Raw genomic sequence first — 18,973 nt, 5'->3', positions numbered from 1 at the left:
TTTGTCATTTTTTTGTCCCTGTGGCTGTACAAGCACTTTCATGGCCAGCTGAGGCCCGTTCCCTTGCTATTTCATTACCAATGACACCAACATAATATCTGAAATTGATTTAAAGTGTTGAATGTGTATTTTATAGCTTTTCACTCTAATTTTAAATATGAACCCAAAGAGAGGTCAGTGCAAGTGAGGGAGGCCATCATTAGGCTGCAAAACCTGAACTAACCTATCAGAGAGACAGCAAAACAATTAAAGTGCATGATGACAGAATTCTTTCTTTCTTTTAAAAACATTTAAAACATTTGCATTAAAACAATGCCCATAATGCAACCGTTAATCTGTTAATGGCAAAGTTTTGCCAATGAAACCCCCTGAATTAAAGCTAAAAGTCTGCACATCAGTCTCATATTGATGAATTTAAAATCCACTGTGGTAGTGTGCAGGTGAAACGCTACAAAACTTGTGTCTTTGTCCAACAGATTACAAACCCAAATGCAGATTTAAGTATTTTTAACTTAATTACAGTCCAGTGCCACATCTACACACTGCAGGTCGTTCTCAGTAACGCACACTACACTCAGACTCGCTCAGGCTGCCGCTGCTGCTTCGTCCTCTCCACTGCTGTCCTCCACCTGACTTGCAGCTGGCGTTTTGTGGCGAGTGTAGGTCCTCCTCTCCGGTCTCGATGCCCAGGACCTGCCGCTGAACCAGCTTAGAGTAGAGTCCGCCGCTAGCCATCAGCTCATTGTGAGATCCCTGTTCTGCCACGTGGCCCCTGTCAATTACAATAATGTTGTCTGCCTTCTCCACTGTGCTGAGCCGATGGGCGATCACCAACACGGTGTGGTCCTGCAGGACATTGTTCAGAGCCTGTTGAACCTGTAGTGAATTCAGCAAATACATCAACACCTCTATATTATTCCATAATGCAAATATGCTGCATGTCTGCTTGGTAACAGCTGCTGTACTGAAGCTCTCCTCTGGCTTTGATAACACTTACAATGTGTTCACTTTCTGCATCCAGAGCGCTAGTGGCTTCATCCAGGACTAGAACACGAGGGTTGCGGATGAGAGCTCTTGCAATGGCAACCCTTTGTTTCTGTCCCCCTGACAACTGTGTGCCCTTCTCGCCAACACCTCAAGAAAACAGTAAGGTAAAAGTCAGTCAAATACATCATTTCATCTTATGAAACACATCTCCATTTCTTTATTAAAGAACATAGCTCTATTTTTTGTATGGCTGTGATATTTGTGCATTTAAATCTGAGCACTGTGTTAGTTTTAAGCAGACCCTAGAGTCAGGCTCAGCTGGCAAATCAGCTGATCTCAGTGTCAGCCATACTATCTCATGGTCACTTCTTACTTTTCCACACATCCTATTGGCAGATCTCAAATGGTGCATGCTACTTAAGCTGTATCAGCCAACCTATAGATTCTGATGCCTCTGCAAGCAGCTTTGCAATGTACAGTAAAGCTCTGTATAGTAAAACAAATCTGCCAGGGACCGATGTTAAATGTGACTTTTCCTCTTGAGGTCCCAGCTTAACAAGCATGTCCATTACACATAGAGCACATAAAAAGCTGATTTACAAATGAACAGATTTAATGATTACTTGTTTCATAGCCTTTAGGAAGAGTGGTAATAAAATCATGAGCGTTAGCCTTGGTGGCAGCCTGCAGCACTGCCTCCCTGGGGACATCAGTCAGGCCATAGGTAATGTTCTCCTCAACTGTGCGGGCAAACAGCACAGGCTCTTGACCTACAAGAGCCACCTGCAGACACACAATAAAGAATAGAAATTACTGTATGCTGAAGACTAACAAGCCAAGGGGTGTATTTGTATACAAAGTATGGTAGTTTTTTTTTTTGTTTAACCTTTTTTAATTTGTTTCTTTTTTAGACTAGTTTTTATCATTGCCAGCAGAAACTGACACAGGGCAGGAAAAATCAGAAAACAGTGATGGACAAACACATTGGCAGTTTTGCTCTTTTCGGGAGATTTTCAGACAACTACTCAACAACAGTTCTTGTGATGTTGGATTGTGCCAATGTGCACAATAGTGCATTTACTGTTAGCATGTTTATAGCCTCCTGAACACTGTATCAGAGCCAGGCCTCCTGCTTAGTCTAGTTCCTGCTGTGTTCTACATGTGAAAAAGTAAAACTGACCCAAGTCCCCAGATATTATACAAAGATTACACATGAAAATGTCTTTTACACTGACTAACCTTGGAGTGGAGGTAGTCATGCTGAAAGCTTTGAACAGGCTTTCCATCCAGCAGCACCTGGCCTTGCTGAGGAAGGTAGAAATTTTCCAGAAGACTCACACAGGAGCTCTTCCCACTGCCTGAAGGTCCCACAAGGGCAGTCACTTCTCCGGGACGCAGGAGGAATGACACCCCCTGCAAAAAGACCCATTTCAAACTAAGCAGACATAATGTCAACCGTATCCTAACTTCACCCTCATTTAGTTGGTTATATTGTTGCAATCTTCTAGTAAACTGCCCTCATCTCTACCACCATGAGTCAAACAGACCACTTGTGAATAATTTCTTCAGGTGTTCAGGATCCCTGAGGACAAACCTTGAGAATATCAGTTTCAGGGCGTGTCGGGTAGGCAAACGTGACGTCTTTAAATTCAACCAGACCGGCGCATGTCTCCGGAGCCTCTGTGCCATCAGAGGGGTGTTCGGGTTTCCTATCCAGATACTCAAAAACCTTCTCAGCAGCTCCAACTCCTTGCATGAGGCCCGTGTACACTGATGCAATGCTCTGCAAAGTGAAGACAACATGGATTCATTGCCATGTCTTCAGAACAGAAAACAAACGACCTGTGGAGAATGATAGGTGAAATACCTCAAGACATTCGCCGAGCTCTAGCATGTATATGAAAAAAGATATCAAGGCACCGCTACTCATCTGATTAGTAATCACAAGGTGGCCTCCATAGTAGAGGATAGCCAGCTCGAGAGCAAGCTCTGAGATCTGGAAAACACACAAAAAATCCCTTGCTGTAAGGTAAAAACAGAGACCACTAAATAAACCATGCAGAATTATGTAAAGGGTAACTGCAGATACCTACACAACTGGACCACATGTAGCAAGCGTAGGCCAGGGCTTGTTTTTTGTTGAGCTGGAACATGACTAAGAGTTTGGCGTAATAGGAATCGGCCTCTCCATTCTCGTTGGCAAAGCTCCGCACCGTCCTCATGGCTGAGATGGTTTCTTCTGCAACTTTATTGGCCTCTGCGAGGGTTGTTTGCACCTTTTTGGTCAGATTCTGGAAAGAACAGAAGAAAATATAAAAGTTATCTAATCGTAAATAGTAGAGAGCCTGATTGGGAATAGTGTCAGGGATTCTTCTGTAGCAGGGGTGTGGTCTCTAGCCCGCCTGACCAGGAGGAGTCGAACATTAACTCAGCTCTTCCAGGGCACCCTGCAGACTCGGCTGCTGGCAACAGCAAGGGAGTGGGGCCGCCGCTGGGATGACGTGAACGCCAAACAGGAGTCCATCACAGGTCGACTGCAGGTATGCGAGTAAGACCTTCTGAGGAGGGTTTCACTTTTCTCTCTTCTTTATAATTGACCCTTGTTTTCTCTCTCTCAGCTCCTTGTCCCAGAGTGGGAGGGATTTGAAGCACAAAGGGAGGTTTGACCAGCTGACAGGAAACACCAGTGAAAAACTGAAACAACTGCAGGTGTGGGGTTGTTTTGATATGACACATACGTCAGAGACATTATCCTAAACTGGACTAACAAAGGACCATTAGTCCAACATGAAACTTATCTTACATAAGGTAAGGCTGAAGTTCATTGATAATTTTAATCAAAAACTTGTTGAAATATTTTTACTGAACATGCAAACATCTGCTGATGAAAATGTGTTGATCTATCGGTCTGTTATGAAGCAATTGCTATTTCTAATGTGTCTTTATCACTTTCTGATGGTTTATTAATTAAACAATACATGTATTAATTGTTGTATTATCTGTAGATATAGTATTTATATATATTTATTTATAGTATAGTAAAAATGTTTAATTATTACTGTTTAAATGACTAATATGTGACATGTATTAGTAGTGATGTGGTGCTGAGGGTTAAAATGCCTTTTTGTCTTTTGGTATACTACGAAATGGCAATAAACCATTAATATATGTCTATGCTGTGCTCGTATTTATTTTACCCTACTCAAATTCAATTTATGATACATTTTATTTTGAAAGATTTAAAATGGTTCTTTAAAGAACCTTTTTAAAAAATGGTTCTTTGAAAAACCATTAAAGGTGGACCCTGGGTCAGACAGACAGATGACAGTCTCAGGTGTATACACTGATACAAAACAGCACAAGAGAAGGAGGATTTAGTGTTTGTGTTATTACGAGTGCTAAACAAGAAGAGTTCCCAGATGTTACAGTGGACACATGTGTGACTCCTGTGATTAAAGCATCTTTCTTTCAGCTTAACGAGTGAACCGTCAGCTTGTTCAAACACACGTTAAAGTCCGTTTGGCTCGACACCACCGAACAGAGGCAGCAATATAACATAGCTAACATTAACAGTGCAGTGAATCCTGCTTGTGCCGTGATTCAGGACTGCAAACTGAGCAGCATCACTGACTTTCAGCTTGTTGTGTTTGTGGATATATGACTGACTTTAATTATCCATAAAATCATCAGATTCTCTGTAAGATTAAGGTCGACTATTGAACAGCGTATATTTTAAAGTAAAGGCTTTAAAACCAAATTACCAAATGAACCAAATGAATATTATGTCACCCCTGATGATCCACCAGGACAAACTCAGCAGTGTGTGAGGAAGAAGAGGAGGAAGAGCCAGCAGCAGCTGACAGATGGAGAGAGACAGACTGCTCCCTGTTTGTGAAGGACTGCTAGAAAAGTTTAAAATAACTAATTGTCTGTCCTGAATCAGTCTTATTAAGTAATGTTCAAATAATTTTATGATTCCAGTGTTTTCAGTGTGGGAGAAAGTACTCAGGGCCTTCAAGTTAAACACTATGAAAGGCAGCAACAAGTTTAATGTTCAGAAACCTAAAGTATGTATCAGCAGCAGAATGGAGCTAAAAATAAATGTTTGTTTCAGTTCTATGAAGCTTTGAGTATTTTGGATTAGTAGCACTGCTGTGTTTGTTGCATCATATTGCTGTAACTGTTTATATGCTTTATATATTCTGAGGTAAGTTGATCTATAGTGTTACATTATATTCTATAAGGATGTTATGTGTTTGTATACTTTCTGCCCAGTTAGACCCATTTAGCAAAGTCAGCCTGTTTAAGGCTCTGATATCTATTCTGTGTGACTTAAAGCAGTTATGACATGGTCTGATTTTCTCACCCAATAAAGGAATATTTCATATATCAGTCTACTCTTCATTTTATCAGAAACAGTTATCACAGCTCGTAAATTTTCTTTTTACACATATATGTAAGCATTGAGCCAAATTTAGTAATGCCAACATATTAAACGAACAATATTTGTCTCTTATGTATAATACATCTGTATATACACTGTGAAAGGTACTTGTCTTTGAGTGAAGATTTAAGGTGATAGGAAATATAAATAACTGCAACTTGAATCTTTGACCCAGAGTTCAAGCTCACTGCTGTAATATATCCTGTAATATATATATATATCATAATAATCTGACAATAATTTACATTACCACAGTCAGATGATTTTAGTCTCATGAACAACATAAGCTAATTGTTATTTACTAGCTAATCTTAAAATGACTGTTCATTACAGAAATGAAGCCCAACTATCATGTTTTACAGTCCTGTGGTCTCAGCTTCAGATACTCAACTAATCAAAGTGATGTCATGACAAAAATGAATGACCAACAAAACATTTTTTCTCCTTCATTTACAGTGGGGCAAAAAAGTATTTAGTCAGCCACCGATTGTGCAAGTTCCCCCACCTAAAATGATGACAGAGGTCAGTAATTTGCACCAGAGGTACACTTCAACTGTGAGAGACAGAATGTGAAAAAAAAATCCATGAATTCACATGGTAGGATTTGTAAAGAATTTATTCGTAAATTAGGGTGGAAAATAAGTATTTGGTCACCTCAAACAAGGAAAATCTCTGACTCTCACAGACCTGTAACGTCTTCTGTAAGAAGCTTTTCTGTCCCCCACTCGTTACCTGTATGAATGGAACCTGTTTGAACTCATCATCTGTATAAAAGACACCTGTCCACAGCCGCAAACAGTCAGACTCAAAACTCCGCCATGGCCAAGACCAAAGAGCTTTCGAAGGACACCAGGAAAAGTATTGTAGACCTGCGCCAGACTGGGAAGAGTGAATCTACAATAGGCAAGCAGCTTGGTGTGAAAAAATCAACTGTGGGAGCAATCATCAGAAAATGGAAGACATACAAGACCACTGATAATCTCCCTCGATCTGGGGCTCCACGCAACATCTCATCCCGTGGGGTCAAAATGATCATGAGAACGGTGAGCAAAGATCCCAGAACCACACGGGGGGACCTGGTGAATGACCTGCAGAGAGCTGGGACCAAAGTAACAAAGGTCACCATCAGTAACACACTACAACGGCAGGGAATCAAATCCCGCAGTGCCAGACGTGTTCCGCTGCTGAAGCCAGTGCATGTCCAGGCCCGTCTGAAGTTTGCCAGAGAGCACATGGATGATACAGCAGAGGATTGGGAGAATGTCATGTGGTCAGATGAAACCAAAGTAGAACTTTTTGGTATAAACTCAACTCGTCGTGTTTGGAGGAAGAAGAATACTGAGTTGCATCCCAAGAACACCATACCTACTGTGAAGCATGGGAGTGGAAACATCATGCTAAGGGGCTGTTTTTCTGCCAAGGGGACAGGACGACTGATCCGTGTTAAGGACAGAATGAATGGGGCCATGTATCGTGAGATGTTGAGCCAAAACCTCCCTCCATCAGTGAGAACTTTGAAGATGAAACGAGGCTGGGTCTTCCAACATGACAATGATCCAAAACACACCGCCCGGGCAACAAAGGAGTGGCTCCGTAAGAAGCATTTGAAAGTCCTGGAGTGGCCTAGCCAGTCTCCAGACCTCAACCCCAATAACAAAAATACAACTCAATACTTTGTAACATAACCTTTGTTGGCAATAACAGAGGTCAAACGTTTACTATAGGTCTTTACCAGGTTTGCACACACAGTAGCTGGTATTTTGGCCCATTCCTCCATGCAGATCTTCTCGAGAGCAGTGATGTTTTGGGGCTGTCGCTGAGCAACACGGACTTTCAACTCCCGCCACAGATTTTCTATGGGGTTGAGGTCTGGAGACTGGCTAGGCCACTCCAGGACTTTCAAATGCTTCTTACGGAGCCACTCCTTTGTTGCCCGGGCGGTGTGTTTTGGATCATTGTCATGTTGGAAGACCCAGCCTCATTTCATCTTCAAAGTTCTCACTGATGGAGGGAGGTTTTGGCTCAACATCTCACGATACATGGCCCCATTCATTCTGTCCTTAACACGGATCAGTCGTCCTGTCCCCTTGGCAGAAAAACAGCCCCTTAGCATGATGTTTCCACTCCCATGCTTCACAGTAGGTATGGTGTTCTTGGGATGCAACTCAGTATTCTTCTTCCTCCAAACACGACGAGTTGAGTTTATACCAAAAAGTTCTACTTTGGTTTCATCTGACCACATGACATTCTCCCAATCCTCTGCTGTATCATCCATGTGCTCTCTGGCAAACTTCAGACGGGCCTGGACATGCACTGGCTTCAGCAGTGGAACACGTCTGGCACTGCGGGATTTGATTCCCTGCCGTTGTAGTGTGTTACTGATGGTGACCTTTGTTACTTTGGTCCCAGCTCTCTGCAGGTCATTCACCAGGTCCCCCCGTGTGGTTCTGGGATCTTTGCTCACCGTTCTCATGATCATTTTGACCCCACGGGATGAGATGTTGCGTGGAGCCCCAGATCGAGGGAGATTATCAGTGGTCTTGTATGTCTTCCATTTTCTGATGATTGCTCCCACAGTTGATTTTTTCACACCAAGCTGCTTGCCTATTGTAGATTCACTCTTCCCAGTCTGGTGCAGGTCTACAATACTTTTCCTGGTGTCCTTCGAAAGCTCTTTGGTCTTGGCCATGGCGGAGTTTTGAGTCTGACTGTTTGCGGCTGTGGACAGGTGTCTTTTATACAGATGATGAGTTCAAACAGGTTCCATTCATACAGGTAACGAGTGGGGGACAGAAAAGCTTCTTACAGAAGACGTTACAGGTCTGTGAGAGCCAGAGATTTTCCTTGTTTGAGGTGACCAAATACTTATTTTCCACCCTAATTTACGAATAAATTCTTTACAAATCCTACCATGTGAATTCATGGATTTTTTTTTCACATTCTGTCTCTCACAGTTGAAGTGTACCTCTGGTGCAAATTACTGACCTCTGTCATCATTTTAGGTGGGGGAACTTGCACAATCGGTGGCTGACTAAATACTTTTTTGCCCCACTGTATGTCACACAATGCTGTTTAAAACGTTTCTCACGGTTAGTATCATGGTTGCTAGGCAGCGCGAGGAAGGCTAGACCGTCCCATTTCACAAGCCTCTCACTACTTATATGTAGTATGCGTAGTGCGCGTACTTCAAGCGTGTGGTCTCTTAATTGGGACACAGCCAGTGACGGCGGTGCTGGTGACAGAGGAGGAAGTAAATGGAATCGCAAGGGAGTAGGGCTGTTCGATATAACGATATATATCGGATGACGATATGAAAACGTCAATCGTTTCATATTACGCTATCGTTTGTGTCGTGTTGTGGCAAAATAAACTTTTTACGGCATTTTTTTAAATCGTTTTGATGGTCACTGTATAATTTCTTAAAGTTCTCTCTTTCTCTTATATATTTAACATAACCACACTACAGACGGACAAGCGACTGTTTTTATCCGTTGACGTTTGCAACAACGACGGTAAAACCATCGCGTGGCTCCGTCGTCCGCTTCTTTATTTTCCACATAAACCTTTCACAATAACGCTGAAGATACTGTTGAGATTTTTCAAAATAAACTGAATCACGTGAAAGAGTACACAGAGTGTACGGATGAGAAGCAAGAAATAGCCATCAGGTGCTAAAAAATAAACCTTAGAATCAAACATTAGAACCGGCTTTTCCCCGCAGCACGCCATGTAATAAATACTCACAAAGAAAATGTCTAAAAATGTAAGGTTTCATGCATTGGTCAAAACACCTGACTCCAGGTACACGACCAGCTAAAAAAAAAAAAAATACTCATGCAAATCGAGTTGCCCGACATTCATGGAATTTACAGAAAATGTAAAATTTTTGTGATATATACCGTTGTCGGGACGATAAATATCTTATATCGGGATATGAAATTTTGGTCATATTGCACAGCCCTACAGTCACTCCCTTGTAGGGAGTGACTGTTTCCCGGTACCCTGGTGCAGAAGCAACGGAATCAGCTGCTGAAACACAAATATACACTTGCATGAGCATGGAAATCCAGTGTGTGTCAGGTCCTTTATCACACTTTTACAATCTACACATGTCCCCCAGATGTGTCACAAGTAGACAATCACAAAGTTACTGTCTTGACAAGAAGACAGTTACACTATACTCTCACTAAATGCACAAAAGGCTAATTGTAGCTTTCTTCTTAAAAACGAATCCCCACACTGAGAAAAGAGAACTACTTTTAGCCGAAAATAACAGAGCATCTCATCCAAACAACATTATACCTGACATTACATTTATTGTTGTTAAGATATACATCGTGTGTACTAGGGTGACCATATTTTGATTTCCAAAAAAGAGGACACTTGGCACATTCATGAAGAATTTTAATAATACTGTTTGCTTAAAGAAAATTTTAACACATTTAAATAATGCATTCTCTGTGCGGTAAATGAATGGTGAAATAAAAAATGTCTTGTAGGCTTTTACAAGTGAATCGCTACCTTATCGTGGTGGAGGGGTTTGTGTGTCCCAGGGATCCCAGGGGCTATGTTGTCTGGGGGCTTTTGCCCCCTGGTAGGGTCTCCCATGGCAAATTGGTCCTGGGTGAGGGACCAGACAAAGAGCGATTCAGAAGACCCTAATGAAAAGAATATCGAGGGAACAGTTTACCCTGCCCGGGATAGGGTTACCGGGGCCCCGCCCTGGAGCCAGGCCCAGGGAGGGTGCCCGAGGGCAAGCGTCTGGTGGCCGGGCCTTAGTCCATGGGGCCCGGCCGGACACAGCCCAAAGAGGAGACATGGGCCCATCCTCCCGCAGGCCCACCACCCGCAGGAGGCACCATAGGGGTCGGGTGCATTGTGTGCCGGGTGGCGGCCAGGAGCGGAGGCCCTGGCGGACTGACCCCCGGCTGCCAAGACTGGCAATAGGGACATGGAATGTCTCTGGTGGGGAAGGAGCCTGAGTTAGTGCGTGAGGTTGAGAGGTACCGGCTAGATATAGTCGGGCTCACCTCTACGCATGGCTTGGGCTCTGGAACCAGTCTCCTGGAGAGGGGCTGGACTCTGTCTCAGTCTGGAGTTGCCCCTGGTGAGAGGCGGCGGGCTGGGGTGGGTATTCTAATATCCCCTCGGCTTGCTGCCGGTACGTTGGGGTTTTCCCCGGTGGATGAGAGGGTTTGTTCCCTGCGCCTTAGGGTCGGGGAACGGGTCCTGACTGTCATCTGTGCTTATGCGCCGAGTAGCAGTTCGGAGTACCCAGCCTTCTTAGAGTCCCTGGGGGTGGGGTGCTGGAAGGTGCTCCACCTGGAGACTCTGTTGTCCTGCTAGGAGACTTCAATGCTCACGTGGGTAACGACAGCGAGACCTGGAGGGGCGTGATTGAGAGGAACGGCCTCCCTGATCTGAACCCGAGCGGTGCTTTGTTATTGGACTTCTGTGCTAATCACAGTTTGGCCATAACGAACACCCTGTTCAAACATAAGAGTGTCCATAAGTGCACGTGGCACCAGGACGCTCTAGGCCGTAGGTCGATGATCGATTTTGTAATCGTATCACCAGACCTGCGACCATATGTTCTGGACACTCGGGTAAAGAGAGGGGCTGAGCTGTCAACTGATCACCACCTGGTGGTGAGTTGGATCAGGTGGCGGGGGAGGACGCTGGACAGACCTGGTGCACCTAAACGCGTAGTGAGGGTGTGCTGGGAACATCTAGCAGAGGCCCCAGTCCGCGAGATCTTCAACGCACACCTCCGGCAGAGCTTCAACAGCATTCCGAGGGAGACTGGGGACATTGAGTCCGAATGGACCATGTTCAGCGTCTCCATTGCCGAAGCTGCTGCATTGAGCTGCGGCCGCAAGGTGGTTGGTGCCTGTCGTGGTGGTAATCCCCAAACCAAATGGTGGACACCAGAGGTGAAGGGAGAAACCAGGCTGAAGAAGGAGTCCTATCGGGCTTGGTTAGCCTGTGGGACTCCGGAGGCAACCGACAGGTATCGACAGGCCAAGCGGAATGCGGCTCGGGCAGTGGCTGAAGCAAAAACTCGGGTGTGGGAGGAGTTCGGAGAGGCCATGGAAAAATACTTTCGGACTGCCTCGAAGAGATTCTGGCAAACCGTCAGGCGTCTCAGGAAGGGAAAGCGGTGCTCTACCTGCACTATGTATAGTGCTGGCGGAGCGCTGCTGACGTCAACTGAGAAAATTGTCAGGCGGTGGAAGGAATACTTCGAGGACCTCCTTAATCTAACTGACACGTCTTCCGAGGAGGAAGCAGAGTCTGGGGATGAGGGGAATGACCCGCCAATTTCCGGGGGCGAGGTCACTGAGGCAGTTAAACAACTCCTTGGTGGCAGAGCCCCTGGTGTTGATGAGGTCTTCCCCAAGTTCCTGAAGGCTCTGGATGTTGTAGGGCTGTCCTGGTTGACACGCCTCTGCAATGTTGCGTGGAGATCAGGGGCAGTACCTGTGGACTGGCAGACTGGGGTGGTGGTCCCCATCTTTAAGAAGGGGGACCGGAGGGTGTGTTCCAACTACAGGGGGATCACACTCCTCAGCCTCCCTGGGAAAGTCTATGCCAGGGTGCTGGAAAGGAGAGTTCGTCCGCTAGTCGAACCTCGGATACAGGAGGAACAATGCGGTTTTCGTCCTGGTCGCGGAACACTGGACCAGCTCTTTATCCTCTCCAGGATACTTGAGGGTGCATGGGAGTTTGCCCAACCAGTCTACATGTGTTTTGTGGACTTGGAGAAGGCATTCGACCGTGTCCCTCGGGGTGTCCTGTGGGAGGTGTTGCGGGAGTATGGGGTGTCTGGCCCATTGCTACGGGCCATTCGATCCCTATACAACCATTGTAAGAGCTTGGTTCGCATTGCCGGCAATAAGTCAGACTCGTTCCCGGTGGGTGATGGGCTCCGCCAGGGCTGCCCTTTGTCTCCGGTTCTGTTCATAATTTTTATGGACAGGATTTCTAGGCGCAGCCAAGTGGCGGAGGGCTTTCGCTTTGGTGGCCTCAGAATCTCATCTCCGATTTTTGCGGATGATGTGGTTCTGTTGGCTTCATCGGGTGAGGGCCTCCAGCTCGCACTGGAACGGTTCGCAGCAGAGTGTGAAGCAGCGGGAATGAGGATCAGCACCTCCAAATCTGAGGCCATGGTTCTCAGCCGGAAAAGGGTGGAGTGCCCACTCCGGGTCGGAGATGAGTTCTTGCCCCAAGTGGAGGAGTTCAAGTATCTCGGGGTCTTGTTCGCGAGTGATGGGAGAAGGGAGCCGGAGATCGACAGACGGATTCGGGCTGCAGCTGCAGTAATGCAGACGCTGCACCAGTCCGTCGTGGTGAAGAGGAGCTGAGTGTAAAAGCGAAGCTCTCAATTTACCGGTCGATCTACGTCCCTACCCTCACCTATGGCCACGAGCTATGGGTAGTGACCGAAAGAACGAGATCGCGGATACAAGCGGGAGAAATGAGCTTCCTCCGAAGAGTGGCTGGCCTCTCCCTTAGAGATAGGGTGAGAAGTTCGGCCATCCGGGAGGGGCTCAGAGTAGAGCTGCTGCTGCTCCACATCGAAAGGAGCCAGCTGAGGTGGTTCGGGCATCTGACAAGGATGCCCCCTGGGCGCCTCCTGGGTGAGGTGTTCCAGGCATGTCCCACCGGGGAGGAGGCCCCGGGGCAGACCCAGGACACGCTGGAGAGATTATATCTCTCGGCTGGCCTGGGAACGCCTTGGTGTTCCCCCGGATAAGCTGGAGGAGGTGGCTGGGAAGAGGGAGGTCTGGGTCTCTTTGCTTAGGCTGCTGCCCCCGCGACCCGGCCTCGGATAAAGCGGATGAAGATGGATGGATGGATGGATGGATGGATGGATGGACAAGTGCAAAAGACTAATTTAAAAACCTCTAGAATTAAGTAACGTTACAGAAATAATGTCTCATTTGTATAAGAAAAATGACCAGTGAGGTATGGTTTCTGCTGTCTCATTTCGCGTTTCTAACCTCAATTAATTTTTTTTGCATGCCACCATTCTTCCAGTCAAAGTATGATTGGGAATATATTCTCTGGTAAGTCTGAGAAATGCCACAGTATTGGATTTTATTAAGATCTCAAAGAGTGACTTCAACTGAATGTAGCACTATGACACCATTGACAATAGCTTCAGTCTTGGTGCAGGCACTTTTTGGCTTTGTTAAAGTCTGGAAATGCTTCTCTTCTTTTAGCAACACACAAGTGCAATCCATGGATCTGTAGCTATTGTGACGCTTCATAGTATGAAATGCCAGTGCACCTTCTGCTGCAGATACAACAACATCCTCGTTTTTCCCAGGTGTAACAAAGAACTCAGTCAACTTACTAGATGAATTTTCGCCTCGCACAGCCTTTATATACAGGTGCATATAAGTGGTCCGCAGGTGCGCAATCGCTGTCAAAATAAAAGGCGCGCACCAGATAAGAAGTTGCAACGCACGTTTGCGTACATAAGATTTTCTGGAGGAAGACAGATATTTGTTTAGAACTCTTAAAGATGTCGAAGAAGCAAGCTCCTTTAAGCAATTACTTTGGTGTTCCTCCACCTCCAAAGAAATGTCAGAAGGAGTGCGAACCGCAAAAAGAAGCGCGTATTCTCGGAAAAGTGGTTGCAGGAGGTGAGCTGGCTTCAAACAAATGATGAACGCACAAAGATTTGGTGCAGAATATGCAGTGAAAATCCCACCCTAGCGAACAAAAACAGTGCCTTTTATATGTACACGAACGCGCGTTGCAACTTCTTATCTGGTGCGCGTCTTTTATTTTGACAGCGAATGCGCACCTGCGGACCACTTATGTGCACCCCTGTTTATACGTTTTTAAACCTTTGTTAGACACACAAACGTATTTGCCAGCTCTGCACACAGTGGACTCCACCTCCCATTTATTCTGAGGGATGGTACAAGGGAAATTTGTTTTGCAGTTTGTCTGAAAAGATGCACTTGCGCTTTGGCATCTTGTGGCATCTTTTCAGCGCGCCGCTGCGCACTCTGTCCCGTCTGTGAGCGCGGAACAACCACTTACTTCGGGACGAAGTCGCACATATGGGTCCCTCTGTATGTCTATAGGAAAACCCGGACATTTTCATCCATCTCGAAAATCCCCCCGGACAGAACGTGAAAAGTGGACATGTCCGAGGAAAAGAGGACGGTTGGTCACCCTATGTGTACTCATGTTGTACAATGTGTTGAACTGTATTATGGTTATTGTTGTTTAACAGAGAGACAGTATTTTATTTGTCACCACAAGGAAGCACGTATGCTGCGTCATCAGCCCCTGAGAGAGAAAGTGTACCCCAACAAAAATGGCACCCATGAGGAAAGGTTTTGCCGCGTTCCCTAATGTGGAACAAAGTTCCCAAAATGTTAAGGACATTTTTGCCTCCGTCGTCATTTCCCTTTGACTTGATCACTGTTGATGCTGCAATACTCAACAACAGTAATAACTATTTCTCAAGACCACTTTAAAAAAATTACAATAATATCTGACTTCTTGGAAGCAAACTATAAAGAAATGAACATTCAGACAAAACTACTTTACCTTGTAGTATTCACCATAAAGTTTTGAGACTAGACCGATGAAAGGGAATCCCATGATGGTCACCAGTGTGAGCTTCCAGGACATGCCAAACATGAAGATGAAGAAGCCAACGCACTTAATGACACTCCGCAGGAAGATGTTGACATTCTGGGAGATGAGGTCGCTCACCTGGGTGGTGTCAGCAGACAGACGTGAAAGGATGTCACCTGCAGGGTTACAAGGGCGTGGAATAACATTAGAACGGATCAATGGAAGGGAAAGATGTGTGCACAGGAACTCGCGTTCAACATCACCTGTGTGATTGTCATCAAAAAAGGCAATTTCTTGCCTCATCAAGGTTCGGAAAAGATGGTTCCTGAGACGAAGGTTTAATCTCGCAAACGTCAGGGTGAAGACACCTCCTCGTACTCCGATTGCAAGTGAACTGAGGAGAGAGAAAAGACTGCCATGAAGCAGTTCTGTGGTTTGGCATTTAACACACGTCATCATCTAAACAAAGCAAGCAGCTTTGCCAAGGATCATCTCAGTATATAAGCTGAATGCATTCCTCTGTGTAATTTACAACAAAATGTAAACAAAACATTAAAAAACAAAAATTAAAACCTACAACTGCGGATGCTCACCTGGCTAAGGCCAGTGCTGCAAGTATGATCACAGGTTTGGCAAAGTACTCCATGCTTTGGTGAACCACAATACTGTCTATGGCTTTCCCATAGTAGTACGGTATGAAAGCCTCACCTGAAAGCAAAGAGTCATCATTACTTAATGTTTTTTAAAGTCTAAGTTGAACTGATGATCCATACATAAAGGCTTTGTGACAACTTGAGCATTCAGTTTTATTTAATTAGTTTTTTATCCATCCATCCATTCGCTTACGCTTATCCCTTTCAAGGTGGCAGGGTGTGCTGGAGCCTATCCCAGCTGTCATAGGGCGAGAGGCGGGGTACATCCTGGACAGGTCGCCAGTCTGTCGCAGGGCCAACACACAGAGACAGACAACCATTCATGCTCACATTAACACTTATAGGCAATTTAGATTGATCAGTTAACCTATCCCCACAAGCTGCATGTGTTTGGACTGTGGGAGGAAGCCGGAGTACCCAGGGAGAACATGCAAACTCCACACTGAAAGACCACAGCCTGATGGAGAATTGAACTCAGGACATTCTTGCTGTGCGGCAACAGTGGTAACCTCCATGCTCGATGCTTTTTTTTATTCAATTCTAAATCAGAGTGAAAAATAAGGTCACTGTACATTCATAGTGAGAGCGTTTTTTGTTTTTTGGGACATTTGGGACTCCCCTTGTCCCAAATGTTTTTCTAACATTTAGGAACAGAACCTCGAGGTGTTTGGGCTCACCCTTAGAGCTCAGATGCTCAGTTCCTGGGGAGCAGTTCAGGCAAGGGAAGATTAGTTAAGATGCCTCCTGAACACCTCCAATATGAAGTTTTTCTTGTATACCCAACAAGAAAGAGACACCTGGGCCCACCAAGGACATGCTGGACAAATTATGTCTCTTGGCTGGTTTGGGATATCCTTGTGAAAGAGCTGGAGGCTGAGGTGGAGGAAAGTGAGTTCTAGGCGTCTCTGCTCAGACTGTTGCCCCTGTAATCGCTTTTTAAGCAGCACAAAACCAATGGATGGATGGACAAATGCATAGTTTAGATGTACGAGTACATAAAATACCTCAAATTTTTATATTGTACTTCAAAGAAAATGAGCAAACTTCCAAAATGATTTGAATGAAATGTGTGTATTTAATGATATTCCATAAATTAAAGAATTGATGAAACTGATAAAACCGTGAGTGCTGTTGGAGGCTCTGGCATTCAGCCCACTGTTACAAACAATAATGAGCCTTAGAGTTACTTAGTATGACTTTGACCTATTAATGTAGGTATAGACGTTTATTGGCATTCACCAAATATACCATTTCCAGCTCTTTTATTTTTATTCTTGGACTCTAATAGAGACGCTTTGTATGCTTCACAGTTGAAATGAAACCTAGCGTTTAATATACAGGGCCTTGGCACAGGCACCGTTTAAGTCAACTTTCTTCTGATTGGCTAGTCCTTTGAAACAGAAGGTTTGAACAGCAGGTGGCTGAGGCTTCTGGTTAGTAATGTAGATGAATATACTGATCAATATCTTTGGGCTTTATGACAAAAAACATTTGTCTTTTAGCAACTGGGACCCATATGAGCGAGTTAGGGGTCCTTTTAATAATTCCATGACAGAAAGCTTCAACAGTTGGAACATATTGAAAAGAACACACTTGTTTTTCTACCATAGCACTTATCTGTAATTAAAAAGTGTTGTGTAACGTGGCATGAGTAGCGTAATCAGAACCTGCAGACTCAGTTTTGTCAGTTGCATTGGGGCAGTGTGTCTAAATCCTTTATAACAGACAGCAATAAATAATGTGACATTAAGGACACTCACACACAGCAGAGATGATGAGGAAGAGGACAGCAACAGAGAGCAGCTCAGCATCCTTTTTGCAGTAGCTCAGCAGGCGTCCCAGTGTGGCCCCTGAGCTGCTGTCCTTCTCCTTCTTTCTCTCAGAGCCCAACTCCTGCTCCTCCTCGCCAACTGTCTCCACCAGCTTTTCAGTGTCCTCACGGCCCCTTGCTCCTCTACCACTACTGCTGCTCTCAGACTCCGGCTCCTTCCCCAGCCACCTCCAGAGCAGCATTACTCCCAGAGAAGAGGCACAAGTCCAACATATCAGGCTCAAGAGCCAGGGCTGGTGACTGATGCTCACCTCAGTCAGCATCAGCAGCTTGGCCAGTGTATAGGTGATGACGATCAGACAGATGAGGAGAATAAGGCTGGTGGATTTAGCAACCCTCTGCGGGCCGTCCACCTTGTTCCATGTCACCCCTAAAGAGGCTCCCAGCAGGAGGGAGGCTCGGAGCAGCACTGTCCCCCAGATGTCCAGTGCAGACTGAAGGATATTAAAGTTGAGGGCATCCTCTGTGAAGGTGCTCAGCTGTGATCCATGTGCGTACAGGACAGTGGTGGTGACAACATCCAGGAGGACGTATGACACGATGCAGCCCACAGCCACGTTGATTCCCATGCTGATTATCAGAACAGAGAGCAGCACCGGCACAAAGCAGCAAACAGCGGCTTGAGAAATGATCGGTTACAGTGCAGCAGCGGTTTGAATAAAATGTGAGAAAAGTTTCTCAAAACATACACCAGACAAGAACACAAACACTCAGCAAAACCGGATTATTTTAGTTATTCTTTCCGGTCTTTTTCCGTTTTATGCAGCTGCACAGAAAATATCAAGTAGTCTTATTACAACTACCAGCATTTAGGACGTCACTACATTGTTAATGATTGTCCAGCCATGCCGCAACATTACTGTAACACATATCCTGCTACATTGTTGGCTAGCTTTGTGAATTAGCTTCTTGAGGGCGGTCAGCTGCGTTGCGTTACACCTCCGTGTTAAATCTTGTCACTGTCCAGCCCCGACAGCATTCAGTAACTCACTGAAACCCCTCTCCTTATTCAATGTTGTCCTCAAACACATGCATTACAACCCAAACTGACTCAAGTTCGTGTAACGAATACATGAACTTCGATACCGGCGTTCAAGAAGACGCCGGCATCGAAGCTCGTCTAGATTACAGAAGATTAAGAGCAGGCAGTGATTCTCTGCGGCACACTAGTGAGCGTTTCTACCACCAGTTCATCTTTTTTGCTATCTTGTGTTTTTCTACTCAAGAGGTTCACATGTCCCTAACCCGAATACGAAGCCAATAACGTCTGATGGTTAAAGAATGCCCACTCGTGTTCTGCAGACTACAGAAACCCGCTTTTAAATGGCTAAAGTTACAGGAAAGAAGACAGAGTGACACATCTTTCCTTTTAGCTTTACGGATGTTTCCATAGAGTCTCGCTGAAAATGACCAGTTTGGCTCCTCCCAGTTTTCCATTAAAGTGGACATGGAACA

General features: G+C 45.2%; 1 protein-coding gene across 1 annotated transcript; it reads right to left on the bottom strand.

Annotated features, from left to right (window-relative positions):
* Positions 1 to 555: 555 nt before the first annotated feature.
* abcb9 (ATP-binding cassette, sub-family B (MDR/TAP), member 9) lies at positions 556 to 18,087 on the bottom strand. The gene is made up of 11 exons (XM_085367893.1): positions 17,448 to 18,087; positions 15,628 to 15,742; positions 15,298 to 15,428; positions 15,005 to 15,210; positions 3,081 to 3,278; positions 2,855 to 2,983; positions 2,582 to 2,770; positions 2,227 to 2,400; positions 1,611 to 1,770; positions 998 to 1,134; positions 556 to 876 (listed from the first exon to the last, which is right to left on the bottom strand). Exons 1-11 carry the CDS (start codon positions 18,085 to 18,087, stop codon positions 556 to 558), a joined length of 2,400 nt encoding a protein of 799 aa, XP_085224019.1.
* Positions 18,088 to 18,973: the final 886 nt, after the last annotated feature.

This window comes from Diplotaxodon limnothrissa, linkage group LG12 (assembly GCF_057381915.1).
Source record: "Diplotaxodon limnothrissa isolate DT_005_m linkage group LG12, D_limnothrissa_male_GT1.1, whole genome shotgun sequence".
Lineage (NCBI taxonomy): Eukaryota > Metazoa > Chordata > Actinopteri > Cichliformes > Cichlidae > Diplotaxodon > Diplotaxodon limnothrissa.
This window is presented reverse-complemented; position numbering and strand designations above follow the sequence as displayed.